The sequence below is a fragment of the Larimichthys crocea genome, chromosome XIII (assembly GCF_000972845.2).
Source record: "Larimichthys crocea isolate SSNF chromosome XIII, L_crocea_2.0, whole genome shotgun sequence".
NCBI lineage: Eukaryota > Metazoa > Chordata > Actinopteri > Sciaenidae > Larimichthys > Larimichthys crocea.
The window spans coordinates 12,900,272-12,918,695 of record NC_040023.1 but is presented as its reverse complement, the minus strand read 5'-3'; the positions used below and the strand labels follow the sequence as shown (position 1 = coordinate 12,918,695).

The 18,424-nt window shown below is 40.5% G+C and overlaps 1 protein-coding gene across 13 annotated transcripts in view; it reads right to left on the bottom strand.

Moving 5' to 3' along the window:
• sonb (SON DNA and RNA binding protein b) overlaps positions 1–18,424 on the bottom strand; it is an 88,218-nt gene that overhangs the window by 23,162 nt on the left and 46,632 nt on the right. For 12 of the 13 annotated variants that reach the window (XR_003463450.1, XM_027286055.1, XM_027286062.1 and 9 more), the window contains 6 exons: positions 17,783–17,976; positions 16,456–16,605; positions 12,158–12,339; positions 9,061–9,195; positions 7,556–7,642; positions 1,098–1,310 (listed from right to left, as the gene is read on the bottom strand). Coding sequence is in view for 12 of the 13 variants with exons in the window: in XM_027286055.1 (XP_027141856.1) it covers positions 1,098–1,310; positions 7,556–7,642; positions 9,061–9,195; positions 12,158–12,339; positions 16,456–16,605; positions 17,783–17,976 (961 nt within the window). In the remaining variant the exon portion in view is untranslated. The remainder of the gene's footprint in view (positions 1–1,097; positions 1,311–7,555; positions 7,643–9,060; positions 9,196–12,157; positions 12,340–16,455; positions 16,606–17,782; positions 17,977–18,424) is intronic. The other variant, XM_027286063.1, reaches the window with a different exon arrangement.

Genomic DNA, 18,424 nt, shown 5'->3' with positions numbered 1-18,424 from the left:
TGATGGATACTAATGTCCAGCTGTGGCTTTCACTACATGCAGATTAGGAGCGAGCGAGAGAGACAGAGAGCGTGAGTGCGAGAGAAGACGCTTCAGTAATTATGTACAGTGAGGATAGAATAGCCTAAATGTTGTTGATTTAAACAGTGACCAGAGGCTATATGGCGCAAAGCGTAAATGGAAAGAATTACGGGTGAATCAAGTATGAAATAAGTCAAGTATGTTTGCAGTATAAGCTTACGAAACCATCAAACATATATTTAGGCATTCCATGAAAGACTTTATTCGCAAGGAGGCTAAGCCAGGCACAAAACAGGAGCTCGTCGAGGACATACAGACGTTTTGGCAAACGAGAGTCACCATGGACTTTTGCAACAGACTTATCTCTGCACTTTTATAAGTTGTGCGGTGTATTATTAATAATGAAGGGGGACATAGTGGAAAATAAACAGTGGTGTCCAATGCAGTAGTCAAACCAGCTGCATTTTCCGCTCTGTGATCTGTGACACTGGGAGACCAAAAAGCCCGTTACTGTAAGCGCAAACAAAAGGTTGAGCAACGAGAATGCTGATGCGGTGTGTAAGCTACGTCATCTCCAGGTAGAACAACTGTAAAAAAGTTCTGTGAAAGAAGCGCCACCTCCTGGTCATACCCTGTAATTACATGAATGGGTGGAGTTACAGTAAAAAATAGACACGCCCAGGAGAAGGAGGGGGGTCACTCCGGCCACGGAACTTGGCAGGCAGTTGGCTGGAAGTCGGCTGGAAGACGGCTGCCATTCAGCTGGCTTTCAACTTGAACGGGAACTTTTGAGTTGCTACTACTGTAAAGCTTCATAAATTACTCTTAAATCTGAGTGGGAAGAAGGAGTGTCTTTTTGTCCTTGTTTTAACTTTCACTGCTATGTATGAACAGAGTTTCTGAAATATTGAATTTAATAGGCCCTGAACTATATTCATCATATCATCAAAAGAATAAGAAAAGAAAAAAAAACAGTATAGTTAGACATGCAACAAAAAGACCCTTGCATTGATATTGAAACACTCATTAAATATGTACATAAATAGTATGTACAGTATACCGTGTACACTTCTCACCTGCAATAGTGGATCAGGAAAAACACTGTCATCAGGCACAAATGCTGGCTGTTTGACAATCTGTGGTAACCCTGCTGCTGTCGTTTCACCTGATGATGAGGTAGCTGTCGTTATGGGAACAGTGGTCAGGGCCTTTCTGGAGATAGCTGCAGCTTTGTCTGTTGTTTTGTCAACTGGAACCCATTCTCCATAGACACCCAGAGCCTCGCCCTCCTGGAGAGTATAAATCAATAATAATAAATTGTTAGAATAATAATAATTAATAAAATAATATCATAATAATTAGAAATCTTGAGTCACATGACGCGATGCGAGAAGAAGCCACGGAGTAGAGAGACTGCGTCGCTGCCTTTATCCTTTAAAATATTTACACCAGAGATAGTAACATCCAGAATATGTGCTATTAATTAAAGAGGGTGGAAAAGTATATAAAAATGTCGAAACCTGTTAAGACCACAGCTTGTGGAGATATTAAAAGACATAGATATGATCGCACGGGGCGGACGCCATGATGCAAGACCAAGAAGCTAGCGAACCCGACCAGCAACAAGCTAACGATATAGCTCAGGATATCAGTAACATTTTACTCAGCACTAACAAAAATATCTGAGGAGCTGGGGGGACTGGCAGAAATACGTCGCACCACTGCATCGGTAGAGAGCAAGCTGTCAGCTCTAATTGCAAGACTGGACGACATGGAGAAGCGAGTGGAGTCATTGGAAATAACTGAGCAGGAATGGCAAGCTAACCCGCCAGCTAGCGAGACAGATGTCGAACGGATATGGGACAAACTACAAGATATGGAGGACCACTCGTGACCCAACAGTGTCCGCTTCGTTGGCTTTCCGGAGGGCAAAGAAGGAGGAGACGCGGTGAAATTTTTGGAGGAGCTGTTGCCAAATCTGCTGAACATAGAAGGGAGACGAGAGGTTGAACGAGCGCACCAGATTGCTGGCCAGCGACCTGCAACAGGCGACAGACCCAGACCAATATTGGCCAGGTTTTTAAGATCGTCGGACCGGAATGCGGTGCTGCGCGCAGCGAGGAACAAAGGCAAGCTGAGCTGGGGAAACACCACTATTATGCTTTTCCCCGACTACTCCAGAGCCACCCAGATGAAGGAGTGTAAGAAAAAGCTGCATGAGCGTGAGGTGCGCTTCAGGATGCTGTTCCCGGCAAAGCTGAGAATCGAGACCAGTGAAGGTGAGAGGGCGTTTGATCGTCCCCGGGAAGCCATGGCCTTCATAGACGCTATGCAGTAAGTAATGAACGAGGGATTTGCTCTCATTCTCATCCTACGCACTCAAATGTTCAATTAAAGACACTGGTGTATACTCATTGCCACGGCAGCGACGCGTGAGGGGTCACGGCGAGTGGAGTCTCGCGGACCAGACACGGACTGTCGGACCTCCATTGGAGGGACTTCTGTGGGGGCTGAAATGTGCAAAGTTCAGATTCAATTGCACACTCTTTGTTTTGCGAGTTTTATGGGGATTGTGTTTAGTTACCACCACTGTGTAATGATACTGTTTCTGATAAATGGTTGTATGTTATTAATATGTGGGCAGGCATGTCCTCACAAATAGGTTTAATGCGTCTTGCCACTTGGAATGTGAATGGGCTGGGGTACCCTGATAAGAGAAAAAAGGTCATGACGATGCTTAAGAACAAAAACTACGACGTGGTGTTTCTTCAAGAAACGCACATGTCAAAAGAGGAGTCTGAGAAACTGTGTACAGGATGGGTTGGACATCTCACTCTTTTTACAGTATAGGCTCTAGCAAGAGCAGGGGTGTTATAACTTTAGTAAATAAACATTTACAGTTTAAATGTCTCAAGCAAATTAAGGATAATTCGGGAAGGATGATTATTGTACTGGCTGAAATACAGTCTCAGAAGATGATCCTGGCTAACATATATGCACCTAACCTGGATAATCCGGCTTTCTTCACTGATCTTGAAAGGAAATTACAAATCGGTGGGAATCACGCTATTGTTTTGGGTGGGGATTTTAATCTATTAATGGATCCAGCGCTCGACCACAGCGGGGCAGTGTTGCGTAAAGTGCCAAGGGCTGCTGTAACGCTACAGAGAATTTGCAAATCTTTAGGACTAATAGATATCTGGAGAATCATGAACCCCTCTGGGAGGGATTACACTTTTCTGTCACCAGTACACAAGACCGAATAGCCGAATATATTTTTTTCTAATATCCAAAGCACTCACCCCTTCCGCTATGGGTTGCGAAATAGGGAATATTCTTATTTCCGACCATGCTTGGGTCGGGTTGGACCTATTGCCCCAGAGCGAGAGAAGAAAGTCTTACAGATGGTGCTTAAACTCATCCCTTTTGCAGGAACCAGTAAATGTTGAGTGGCTAAGGAGAGAATTAAATAATTACTTGGAGATCAATTGGCAATCTGTATCATCAGCAGGTGTCGCGTGGGAAGCCCTGAAGGCTTCCAACGTACATCATATCATAAGAAAATTAAGACACAGGAGTTGCTACGATTGGAAAATATAATTAAACAGGCTGAAACAGAGTTGAAGCAACAAATGACACAAGATGGCATGAGAAAACTGACAAAGTTAAAATATCAGTATAATACCATACTATCCCAGAAGGTCGAATTTAATCTATTTAGGGCTAGACAAACATATTTTGAGTCAGGAGACAAAGCAGGAAAGTTGCTTGCCAGGTATATAAAACAGAGGGAGATGGCTTCCACTATTCCTGCCGTTAGGTCGCCGGCTGGGGACCTGCTTACTGCGACTGTAGATATTAATCAGGCCTTTAAAGAATTTTATAGTGATCTCTATAGTTCAACATCTACCTCGACTGAAGAAGAAATTCATAAATTTATAGAACCACTAGGACTCCCAAAATTGACAGATGAACAGAGGGATTTTCTAGACCTTGATATTACTATTGAGGAGATTAAAGGGGTAATAATGGCTCTACCGTCAAGCAAAGCACCTGGACCTGACGGTTTTACTGGGGAATTCTTTAAGAGTTTTGCGACAGAGTTAGCTACACCTTTACTGGAGGTGTATAAGGAGGCGCTAGAGGGGGGGGTACTCCCGCCAACTCTGAGACAGGCCCTTATTAGTCTAGTTCCTAAGAAAGGGAAAGATTTGGATGAATGCAAAAATTACCGTCCTATTTCATTAATGCAAATTTGATGTTAAGATCTTTTCGAAAATTTTAGCAAACCGATTAGATAGTGTAATTACGTCATTGATTCATACTGACCAAGTGGGATTTATACGGGGTCGGAGCTCCTCAGATAATATTAGACGCCTTATTGATGTCATGTGGTCGGTGGCTGACACCCAGTCCCCGGTGGCTGCAGTCTCTCTAGACGCCGGAAAGGCGTTTGATATGGTCGAATGGAGGTATTTATTCAAAATTTTAGAAGAATTTGGATTTGGTAATACTTTTATAAGATGGATTCATGTATTATATAAGCACCCAGAGGCAGCAGTACAGACCAATGGGTTGGTCTCAGATTATTTTATGTTGGGGAGAAGAACCAGGCAGGGGTCACCCCTATCCCCTTTGCTCTTCTGCTTAGCCATTGAGCCTCTGGCAGCAGCCATACGTGGGGCGACTGATTTTCCGGGGGTCACGGCGGGTGGGATGGTACATAAACTGTTGCTTTACGCTGATGACATCTTATTACTGGTGTCCGACCCTAGCAGATCTGTACCATGTCTTCTTGGAATTATAGACTTATTTTCAAAATTCTCCGGGTACAAGGTAAACTGGTCCAAATCTGAGGCTCTCCCCTTGACGGCTTATTGCCCCTCCACTGCCTTCCATCCAGGGGCCTCAGCAAGGTATCATGTATTTGGGTATTCGTTTCTCTAGACACCTGAAAGATGTGGTCAAAGTCAATCTTGACCCATTATTACAAAAAAATTTCTTGTGATGTTGAAAGATGAGCAACTCTTAATTTGTCCATGGAAGGTAAAGTTAATGTTTTGAAAATGAACTGTGTTCCCAAACTTAATTATTTTATCCAGTCCCTCCCCTTAGAAATTCCCCACTATTACTTTAAAAGGTTTGACAGAATATCTAAGATATTTATTTGGATCGGTAAGCGCCCCCGTTTGAGCCACAATAAGCTACAAAGGCCATCTGATAAAGGAGGCTTAGGGCTACCAAACATGTTGTTTTACTATTATGCTTTAAATTTAAGACACCTGGCCCACTGGTCCCTCCCTCCTGAAAGAGCCCCTCCGTGGTACTGTCTGGAACAAGCTGTAGTGGCCCCTCTGTCACCTATGCAAGTCCTATCTACTAAATTGAGTAAAAAATCAAAAACACATCCAATAATCGCTCATCTTAAATTAATTTGGACTAGAGTTGCTCGAATATTTAAATTTGACCCTTTTCTAAATGTCTCTTCAAGTATTTGGTTAAATCCTAAATTACGAATCGATAAATGTCCCATTTACTGGAAGATATGGCAGGAGAAGGGAGTGGTCATTTTGGGGGATCTGTATTCTGATGGCTCTTTGAAATCTTTTGGGGAGTTGGTGCAGCGGTTCAGCATCCCTACTTCCCACTTTTTTAGGTACCTGCAACTCCGACATATGTTAGGGGGGGTGTTTGGGCCCACGGCATCGGTTCCCCATAATGCAGAGGTCCTAGATAAAATTTTAAAGAACTATGGAAAAGGACATGAAGCAGCTGTCTATTATTCTATGTTGATTCAGACTCTTGGTAATGGGCCCATTGCAGCTTTGCAGAAGACATGGGAAAGGGATCTGAATCTGACATTTAGTGATGAGGATTGGAACGGAATTTGTAAAAATATTAAAGCAGTTTCAAGGGATGCAAGAGTACGCCTTATTCAATTTAAAATTATGCATCGTTTTTATTGGACTCCCTCCAAATTATTTAGATTAGGATTATTATCCACATCAGAATGCTGGCGATGCAAGTCTGAGGAAGGTACTTTAATTCATGTGTTATGGTCATGTCACAAAGTCCAACGCTTTTGGACCAATATTTATGATAACCTTTGTGAGATTACGGACATGCATATTCCATTTAGCCCTAGATTATTTGTCTTGAGTCATCATACAGTCCTGACAGGACAGAATAAACATATTAAAAGCTTTGTCCAAACCAGTATTATGATTGGTAGACAAATACTTGTCAGGGGATGGAAGACTCCGCAGGAGTGGGCTGCGGAGTTGGCACGAGTGGCAGCATTTGAAAAAATGTCATGTAAACAACTGGGTAGACTGGATCTATATGAAGCAAAATGGGGCAAATACTTAATTTATTTAAGAGGCCCCTAAAAGGGTATGGGTAATGCAGTGGAGAGACGCTTTTTAGTTAATTGTGTAAAAAAAAATATATGTAGATGTGCTTCTACTTGTTTTTGTGTGTATTTTATTTTGTGATTGTTACTTATTCTTGTGGTCTGTTAACAGAATATTGCATTAAGAGCTTGCGTTATCTATTTCTCGTATTGATTTTCCCTCGAATCATTTTCTGTGTCTATTTTTGCTTTGGTTTATCTTGCATCATGTCTTCATCAATGTATTTAGGGTAGCTGTTAAAGTTGTACATGAAGGAGCACAGGTTGGTAACCAGAAAAGGATCAGCATGGTTGGTGGTGTGTGTTCGGGGGGGGCGGGGGGATTTGTGTTTTTGTATTGTTGAATACTCTTGTTTCCCTTCTACATCATAATAATTCAGGGACCCAGGTGGGGAAAATGCTCAAACAAAATGTTTAATTGAAAAATAGCACAAAGACAAGTTATCAAATGTTGAAACTGAGATATTTGGTTGTCTTTGGAAAATCTATGCCAAAGACGTAAATTAGATACTGTACTGCCTTTCATTCACCCCTGGCTTGGTCTCTTTGCCTGTCTCTATTTTTCTTATAGCCACCATGACAGCAGCCTTGACTAACATAGGTACTCTGTCTTCATTGCTCCCACTGCCCTCCAATGCCAACAAGCCACCTCCTGTCCCTGCCCAACACAACATTTTGACTTTAGAGGAAGTGAAGATGAAAGTAGTGAAGCAGGCCAACAGCATCAGCATCAAGGAGTTTACTGATGTAAGGGTAAAGAACTTGTATTATATTGTGTTAACCATGTATTATGTATATCAGTTTCACCGCACTCAAAAAAAAAAATCAAATATACTATAATAACTCAAATAATGCTACAATGGTGATATATGTAAAATGTAATCCTAATCTCATCTGAAAGAAACAATATGACTTTTTTGTCTTATACAACAGTACAAAAGAAGCAAGTGAGGGGGTCTCTCTCCCTCTCTCTCTCTCTCTCTGCAGAGCAATTTTTTTCAGGGAAATATGTGAATATACACTTATATGACACTATGAAATTTTTTAAAGAGAGAGTTGAATTTAAATGTAAACTTTTAAACAATGTTAATCTATTCATCTATAATTTGCATCTATTCACACCTTCTTACGATGTTGGGATCCTGAAGACACAGGAAACTCCTTGGCCATGCCTGCATCACTTCGCACTGTTGGACGAACTGTTGTGTTCTAGAGGGGAGAAAAGAGGACAGTGGTTTTGCTTTTCTCTAGCACATCCCATAGGTACTTAACTTACATTTAATTAGTGGGTAGTCAATGATGAATTCTCCATGCATACCAAAGTTTGTCACAGAGTCCCCACAAGGTCCACTTCTATTCAGTTTCTATATGCTTCCTCTAGGGAACATTATTAGGAATCACTCCATTAATTTTCATTGTTATGCTGACGACACCCAATTATATTTATCGATCAAGCCTGATGAAACCAACAAGTTAACTAAACTCCAAGCATGTCTTAAGGATATAAAAAGTTGGATGACCTACAATTTTCTGATGTTAAATTCAGACAAAACTGTAAAACTGTTCTTGTAATTGGACCCAAACACCTCAGAAATTCTCGTTCTAGTGACTTAGTTACTTTTTGATGGGATCACCCTGGCCTCCAGCTTCAGCGTAAAGAATCTTTTAGAGTTGTTTTAGATCAGGATTTGTCCTTTAATATCCAAATAAAACACATTTTGAGGACTGCATTCTTCCACTTACGTAACAACACCAAAATCAGACCCATTGTATCTCAAGCGGATGCAGAAAAGCTAGTCCATGCATTTGTTACTTCTAGGCTGGACTATTGTAACTCTTTGTTATCAGGTTGCTCCAATAAGTCTCTTAGGACTTTGCAGCTAATTCAGAATGCTGCTGCAAGGAACCAAGATCAGAGATCACATCTCTTTTATTTTGGCATTTCAGCTATTCAGCTCCTCTTCTGTGGAACAGAGGGTTATACCTAGTCAGGCACTGTATTGGTTGAGGATGCAGTCACATCTCTCTTCATTAATGCATGATAATGCATGTTACTAACTACACTTCTTCACTGGAGTTTCTGTGCTCTCTTGTCCAGCAGGTTCTCATGGATCATGGCTGCTGCTGTGGTCCTGCATGACGCCCACTACATATATTATTACTCATTAGTCATTATTGCTACGATATCTCCATTACAGTTTATAGTTAGTTAAGGATTTGCTGCTACTGTGCATCTGTGTCTCTCTATCTCTATCACAGGTTCCACTGCTACTGTAATCATTTTTTCATTCATTGTAATTCATTGTCATTTTATCATTCATTGTAATTGTACAATATATCACTGTTGATTTGTTCTGTACACGTGACATCTATTGCATGTCTGTCCGTCCTGGGAGAGGTATCCCTCCTTTGTGGCTCTTTCTGAGGTTTCTTTCACCTTTTTCCCTGTTAAAAGGGTTTTTTTTGTGGGCAAGTTTTTCCTCACTCGAACCGAGTGTCTAAGAACAGAGGGTGTCACTCCCTGTACAGATTGTAAAGCCCTCCGAGGCAAATGTATTTTGTGACTCTGGGCTATACAAATAAAATTTGATTTGATTTGATGACAGTCTAGTTCATGCGGATGTTACGTTGATGCTGAAGCTGATGACTTTTTGTTCTCGAAGAGCTGATCCTCCAAAGGGTTTCCCATCATCCTCTTCGTCTGAAACATGAGGAACTGCCACTGGTAGCTCTCCTTTACTGTCCACAATCATTTTGCATTTCTACAAACACACACACACAGAGCAAATCAAGAACTGTCTACAAGGAACACTGTATTATCACACCACAGTTTGTAAGCTCTCAGAATTTGTCAGGACACAATCAAGTACAATCAGACAATATTCCAGGATTAATTTAGCATTAGTAAGTCAAACGAATACCACTGTTACCTATGTGGTTCACTCCTACAACTAAAACAAATTTTACATAACATATCAAGCTTATTTTTATTTTTAATTAATAATAATTAATAGATTATAATAATAATTTATCTTTTCTGAAGCAAGATCATCATCCCTTACATCCATTGCAAATTCCAAATTTTTCCTGTGTTTTCCAAAAACAAGCTACATATGCATCATATGCAGGGCCCCAGCACAAAGGCTTAAGCAAAAAGTACAATTTTGCCACAATACAGAGAAATATCGTCCAGCATTGCACTGCTTCAGCCAATCAAATACATTCATGTACCCTATATGTTGATTCCCTAACATGAAAGTAGTAAATCTACTGCTTACCTCTCTCAATCACTGTAACATCGCACAGGATAAAAATGACTGATTGACAGATCAAGATTACATTGTTAGCAAAAAAGATATCTGTTATTCGGTGACTGCTATCCCTGTTCATGTTATGTTAGTATGATTATAGATTGTAACTACACACAAAAAGTAGTAAAATTTGTGTTAGGTAGATTATTTCTTTGTTGTAACAATGCTTCTTGGCAATAAATATTATACCCTTTTAAATGGTAAAAAATCAATGCCTGAGCTTTTCTTTGCTGTTGCTATTTACTCTTGTTGTGAGCTTCTGTACCCCCAGGTGCTGACAATCAGGAGCCTGATAGGACTGTCAGGAGGCTGGTGTCAGAGTTATGCAGCACTTGGATTGTAGGGTTAAAGTGTGGAGAAGATGGTAAATGGTAAATGAACTGTACTTATATAGCGTCTTTCTAGTCTTGCGACCACTAAAACCACTTTTACAGTACGTATCTCATTGACCAATCCACACACATTCATACACTGATGGCATTAGCTGTCATGCAAGGTGCCAACTGCTCATCAGTTTTAGGAGCTCACCATGGTGCAGCCTTCCGGAGCATTTTGGGGTTCAGTATCTTGCCCAAGGACATTTCAATAGAGGACTGAACCGGGGATCTAACTGCCAATCTTCTGATTAGTGGACGACCTGCTCTACCTCTGAGCTATTTGGCATTGTCAGAGTAGATTTGGCAATTTTTTTGCGGGCACAACCCACATATTCAACTCTGATGCTCACCCACAAATGTTACAACAAAGTAACTTTGTTGTAACAAAGGCCATACATACATACATTTTATTCCACCCATTTTCCCGTGAAAACGATATAATTTTCCTCTGTTTTCCCGTGATTAAGAGATAATTAATTTGAGATCTCGGGAAAACAAAACGATAGTCTAGTGTATTAAATCATTGCAGGAAAGTGAGCAGACATTCGTCTTTTCCTGATTTCAAGTGCGCCGTATTACAAAATGTATGGCAAATGCATGTAGTCCATGATACGGAGCAAGCAAATCTATTACGCCACTGTAAAATCCCTTTAATCCATAATTTCTGACAAAGGTTTGTACACTTAATCTCGGAGGAAATCTCACAGAGGAAATTATCTCGTTATCACGGGAAAACAGAGGAAATGATCTTGTTATCACGGGAAAACAGGTGGAATAAAATGTATGTATGTATGGCCTTTTAGGGCTTCCGTACTGTTGTAACACCGTTACAACAAAGAAATAATCTACCAAACACAAATTTCCTTTTTGTGCTAGTTTATATATAGATATTTTCCTTAGTTCCTGTTAGTTATATCATAGATGGCTTTAAAAGATATGGTGGTTGAGTTTTCTTGTATTTTTGTATATAAATAATTAACATCCTGCCTGCTTGTAGCCCCTTGACCATGTTCGTTCTAATTAAATGTCTCATCAGACGACAGGTAGTGACAAAAGGAGTGAATTACAGCTATACTTATTACATCATCACTTTTTTAAGATTAAGCTTTGACAGTCTACCATATACTGTCTAAGCTTGATCTTAAAAAAGTGGCACTGAAGTAAAAACATTTCTTTTGACAGCAAAACATGTATTTAATGCTGTTTTTGACATTACACAAGCCACATCTAGGATTTTAGATAGATAACATTGCTAACATCTGCTATTATGTTATTAAGTATCATATTATATGCATATTATTTAAATGGGCTACACCTACAAGACATACATACAGTACACTGATAAACCTTAACTCAAGGGACAAGCAGGTAGTGCTGCTGCGGTCTATAGGAACAACATTAAAACAACCACAATTTCCACTATTCCACTATCTAGTCTCCACTTCCACTGATGCTAAATAAATTTACAAATAAATGATAAATGCAAACAAATGTCCTCAAACTAAACCGTAACAAGTCCAGTTTGATTACCATTGATTTCAAATCCCTCATCAAAACCACCAAACTTCTGCCTCAACTCTGACAGCTCCCTGTCCAAAAATCTGTAGCCTGAGAAGTAATTTTTGTTAGCTATCTTATCCAGACATCAACATAGCTTGTCAACTGCATACATCCCCTTTTCTGCTGCTAAAACTATGCTTTCATTGTATCCAGACTCAACTGCAATAGTTTTCATCATAGTAGATCATTCCAAGTTCTTCTATCTTCTATTACTGTGTCACTCCTTACTCCTAAAAGAGGATTTAAAAATGTTTTGATTTGGAGACATATAACTGTACAGTGATGATGTCTTGATAGTTTTAAATTGAGTTTGGCCTCTTTACAAAATATCACAATGTTTCTTTCAGATGAGATTACGATTGTATTTTACATTTATCACCATTACAGCGTTATTTGAGTTATTGTATTTTTTTTTTTGTGCGGTGAAACTGATATACATAATACATGGTTAACACAATATAATACAAGTTCTTTACCCTTACATCAGTAAACTCCTTGATGCTGATGCTGTTGGCCTGCTTCACTACTTTCCTCTTCACTTCCTCCAAAGCCAAAATATTGTGTTGGGCAGGGACAGGAGGTGGCTTGTTGGTAATGGAGGGCAGTGGGAGCAATGAAGACAGAGTACCTATGTTAGACAAGGCTGCTGTCATGGTGGCTATAAGAAAAATAGAGACAGACAAAGAGACCAAGACAGGGGTGAATGAAAGGCAGTACAGTTGCTAATTTACACAACCGAATATCTCAGTTTCAACATTTGATAAGTTGTCTTTGTGCTATATTTCAATTAAACATTTTGTTTCTATATACATTTTACAGACATGACAACTCAAGAGAACGAGGGAGGGAGAGAGAGAGAGAGAGAGAGAGAGAGAGAGTTGCTTGGCAACAGAATGCATGACAAGACAAAACAATGCTCCCTTGATTTATCTTTAATATGTAGCGTTTTTCACGACAAAGTAGATGAAAATACAAAGTAACCGATGACAACAATGAGGATGAACAGTCCAAGAGACATTTGAGCGAAAGAACGAAGAATTTCCTTCAACTACAAGCAAAAAAAAGTGCCAGTTAGCTAGTAACCAACAGTAACTGCAACGGAACACTGTATGACCAGCCTGAGAGAACCAGTCCAAGTAAGCTAACCTACTAACTGAAGATAACTTAAGTTAAGTTAATACTGAGGAAAACAAGGAAAGCTACACCAAGGAGAAGACTTTTTTTACTTCTAAGAAGAATACAGTCAGCCAGCCACGATGATACAAGGTTGTGAGATATTGTATCCAAGCCACATCACAACTGTTAGGGCCAAACAGACCTTCAAACTGAAAGTCCTACAGGAGTCATCTGAGACAGTCATAGCAGACTTAACAACAACAGAAAAGGGCAAGGTAAAGTCCAACCTTCTTTTCTTCACACACAACCCAAAAGCATGGCATTTAACTTTCACACAAGCCTTCATTCATATAAAAAAGAATAGTATCAGCAAAGGAAGACAGATTACGGTTTATGAAGATGAAGACAAGATCTGCCCAATGTTTACCATTAATATTTACAATAATGGTATAATCATGGTCCAATTATTTGAAAACTGTCTGAACAATTTTCAAAATAATTTCTAGAAAATGAAATAGGAGACTGAAAAGGAAGTGAAGGAAAGCTCAACATATTCAGTGGCAGACATCACAAACAAGACAGAGTGCTTCATCATATCCAGCAATCCTTCAGTTACTCTCTCTCCTGAGTCCACTCCTAGATTCACCAACAATTTAAAAACTATCAAAGAAGGACTCTCAGTGTTGGAGAGAGAATTCATGGAGATCAGAGAGAAAACTATGGCCAGCCTGCATCAGAATAAGATCGTCAATAATCAACCAAACAATGAGACCCACACTCTGATTCTTCAACAACGAGACCAAATCAGAGAGCTACAACAGACCATCAGAAAACTGGAGGAGAATAACTAATCAATGAGGATGACGCTTTGGACAGCAAGAGAGGAAATCACCAACATCAAACAGAGCAGAATCAGACCAGCACTGGAGCAAGAGGTTCACCACCAGCCCATAACTTCTACTGCTCCTCCTACATCCTGCTATCCAGATGCCATCTCCCCTCCATCTGAAGTCAATCCCCCCAAAGCTCCCAAACCCCCGCCTCCTCAATACCCCCTACCCCTCATTCTCCAGGCCCAATTACCCCTCCAAAGTCTTCAGACCTCTCTGCTGACCACAAGCCTAACAACAGACCCAGCAAACCTTCACACAAAGAAATATTGTTTCTATTGTCTGTTCCCAGAGAAGAAATCTGTGAAACTTTGGAGCCCCACCACAGAAAAGGCCATGGAACACCTGTCCAGTTGAGAGTTTACAGGTGTAGAACATATCCTCATCCATACTGGCTCAAACGATCTCACAAGAAGAAACAGTAATATTCCCACAGCACTACGGGCAGCTGGCAAAAAGAGCCGCCGAGAACTTACCTACTTCAAAAGTAATGATATCCACATTACTTCCTCGCTCAGACATTCCCCAAATAATTATTAACACTATTAACTCAGAGATCACCAGGAGCTGTACTCATCTTCCTAATGTGAGTATAGCACAGCACAGCAGAATAAGTTACCAACATCTGCATGATCACATCCATCTCAGCGACAGAGGAGTAAAGCTTTTTGCCAAAAAGATTAAAGAGACAGCTCTACCCCCAAAATGACCAGCAGCACCAGAGAGACCTCCATCATCTCCAGGAGCAGCAGAGGCACCCTCACATCCACCAGAAGCACCAGAGAGACCTCCATCATCTCCCGGGGGCAGCAGAGGCACCCTCACATCCACCGGGAGCACCAGAGAGACCTCCATCATATCCAGGAGCAGCAGAGACACCCTCACATCCACCTGGAGCACCAGAGAGACCTCCAACATCTCCAGGAGCACCAGAGGCACCCTCACATCCACCAGGAGCACCAGGGAGACCTGCAGCCCCTCCCTCACCTTTCCCAGGTGCATCAAAGGTCCCCCAACCCAGGAGAACCACAGTGACCAGCAGTCCCTCCAGCAGCACAAGCGAGCTCTTCCCCAACAGAAGCATCTCCAGCAGAAGCAGCAGCATCCCCACTTTCAGCAGCGACACCAGACCCTGCAGCAGCTCCCTAGACCACAGCTGCATACACCCACACAGAGAGACTCCAACGCTGCTGTTGCTTCCAGAACAAGGATTCCTTTAGAGCAAAATCAATTAAGAGACATTATCCACTCATTTGTCACAACGTTAATAGGTTAAACCGACCATTTGGTACATGCTCTAGTGCAGTACAAACTTTACACTTAACTAAACTACACTTAACAGCCTAAGACACATGCAGCCAGGCAGGCAAACACACCTCCAGGAACCAAGAACCAGACCCCCACCATCCCTCATCTCACACCCGGGAATGAGGCTTCAATCACGGGTAAACATCTGCTCCACAGACACCCCCCTCCATCCTGGAGCTCAGACCTCAGACTAATCCCGGGAGAAGCATCTGCTCCAGTGGTGCAATGCTGACATCTACAGGCTTTTTTCTGAATTTTGAATTTGATTAAATAAAATGCGGAATCTGCAATCAGGAAGTTGGAATGTGGATTGCATATGGGGACACCCTACTCAATTAATTAAACAAGAGCACTGGGACTCAAACCCTATTGAAAGAGTGCATCTTGAATTCTCCAAAAACATACTTGAGTCAACAGAAACTGCCCAAACCACAGCTGCAGAGCAGAGTTAGGCCAATTCCCCCTGTTAATCAAAATTAAAAAGAGATCTATCAATTTTGGAACCATTTGATAGAGTCTGATTTAAACTCATATCAGCACAGGGCATATTTAGAACATCAGGGCTGTCTGAACCCAGAAAAGAATACCTGGAATGGGACAAATGAGGAAGTCAGATTGACAAATCAAAATTACACTACAAAAATAATCCCATACTCACAAATAAAACAAATCAACAAAGATTTAAAAACATATTGCAAACAGTGGAAAACAGAAACTCAAACAATCAATAAATTAGAATGTTATAATTTACTGAACAGAGAATTCCAATTGGCCCAATATTTAACCCAGATAAAAAAATAAAAAATAAAAAAAAGACAAACCCTTACAAAATATAGACTCAGTGACCATAAACTTGCCATTGAAACTGGTCGCCATAAAAGAGAATGGGTAGAAAGAACAGAAAGAATTAGTATCCACTGTGACAAAGGAGAAGTAGAGACAGAAACTCACTTTCTCACAAAATGCCCCAAATACAAAGAAATTAGAGAAGAATTATTTTCCAATTTTAAAGAAAAAATCCCCGACTTCCTCAACCTCCAACAAAACGAAATAATTTCAATCCTACTGGGAGAAGACAGCTCTGCTGTAGAACTGGCAGCAGATTACATCACTGCATGTCACACATTCAGAAATGTTTCAGTGTAGGACTATTAATCTTTTTATATGTACTTTATTAATACTATCTATATTTTCATTATCACTTATTTTATTGTTTATTATTTTACAATTCTTTCCTTATTTTATTTCTCTTAAGTTTTATTCTATTTATATATGTATATGTTATGCTTTAGCAAAATTGTCTGTAACATTCATGCAAATAAAACAAATTTGAATTTGAATTTGAATTTGAGAGAGAGAGAGAGAGAGAGAGAGAGAGAGAGAGAGAGAGAGCATTTTTCTCCCCACCTGGGTCCCTGAATTAGAATTATGTAGAAGGGGAACAAGAGTCAAAATCATACCAGCAGTCATACTGGCCATAGCAGCATTCATGGCCATTGGCAGAGCCAGGGGAAGCACTGCAGACCTCATGTTGGCAGGGATGGGCATACCTGCTTTGGCACACATGGCAGCTGCATTGGCCTTGGCAATTTCCAACAACTGGTCCTTATCTAAAGGAAACAGAAAGAATGAACATACATACAATAAAGTAATCAATTACTTTAATGCTACTTTGATCACACTATTTCGATCAGCTGGCTCCCATCAAAACCAAAATTGTCTCATTCACTCAATCTGCTCCCTACTACACTGAACTGCACAAAATGAAATCCTGCAAGCAAAACCTTGAGAGACTTCATGAGGAAACTGGTTTAGCTGTCCATCTACAAGCTTATACAAATTACTTTCAGCAGTAGGATGCCCTCAATACTACCTGGCCCACCCACTACACATATCTCATACACTCTGGCTCTCAGTAAATAAACTTCTCAAACCCAACAACAATACTTTCAACTCCACTGACACATGCAACTCATTTTTTTCATTCTTTCAAATCAAAATTGACACCATTTATAACAAGCTGTCCTCCTCTCCTGCCCCCATGGACTGCACTCCCACTCCTTCATCCACTTCTCCCCCACCTACCTCTTAGACCTTGTCTCAGTTCTTTCCTGAGCTGTCCAAAATCATGAAGCAATCCTGTAGCATTCGACACTAGCAACCACACCATTTTTCTCGCCCGTCTTGAATTCTCCCTCAACATCACTGGCACTGCACTCTCGTGTAGGGCTGCCACAAACGATTATTTTCATAGTCGACTAATCACCGATTATTTTTTCGATTAGTCGACTAATCAGATCATACGTAAATTGACTGTAAAACATACAGCTTATCGCACCAGCATGCAGCTGATCAGATCATAAGCTTTCAGCTTGAAGTTTTTAAGGTATGTGCTAACTGAAAATAAAAACAATGACATGCTTTCTATTCAGATGCTCATGCATAGCCGTTGTGCTTCCATGATAAGCAAGTTCAGCTTTGCAAATGTTGCACTGCACGCTTTTCTCACCACTTTTCTTAATATGCTCCCACACTTTGCAGCTTCGTTACTGTTATGGTATCATTTACGGTAAAGTCAGGCCTGACGCCGATTACCACTACAGCTAACCACGGCACCACCATGCCGCACCTCTTTCCAAATATATTGTGCACAATAGCTTTCTACTATTGAAGCAAAGTTTTCACGTTTTTTTTCTTTGCTTGATACCAGTGGAAATGACTATGGCATACAATGCCTTCATGACACTGATAATCTCTTAATAAATAAGTGATTTTATATTAGCTGACCCAGTTCACTGATGCGTTGAGGGCTATTGCTCGAACTGCAGTGTTTCCGAATGGGGGATCTATTTTTTCGGAGGATGAGTACAGGGGAGTGACTTGGTTCTCTTTTCCAACGGTCCCTCTGGTTGTATGTAGCCCTCCTCCGACCCCGTGACACTGACCGCGAGTGTGACCTTCGTGATCTCCGGCCTCCAGACCTGCACAGACAACATGCAGTTAAATTAATTTTTAAATAACTGCTAAAACATATCTGCATCCAAAATAAAAACAAAGCCACAAAATGGCTATACTCAAATTTAATTCTTAGTTCAACACTAAACAGTGGTTAGAATAGAGAAATCACTGTGATTGAAAGAAAAATGCAAAATTTGGGGTGTCGCAGGGTCTTGGACTTTCTAATTTACACCTCGGGCCAGTCTGCAAAATCTCTCTCAGCACACTTCTCCAATGGCAAAAACAAGGAATTATCATTTATGTAACAGAAAAGCTTTTAGTAGACTAACCAGACCTGCTATAATATCATAACCATAAGGTTATCATTTTAAAACTTCACTGAGTACAACGTGTAGTGCAGTAGAATAATTCAGTTGTCAGTTGACAATATTTTCAATTGTACCTCTAAAACATTCTAATATGCTAATGCTG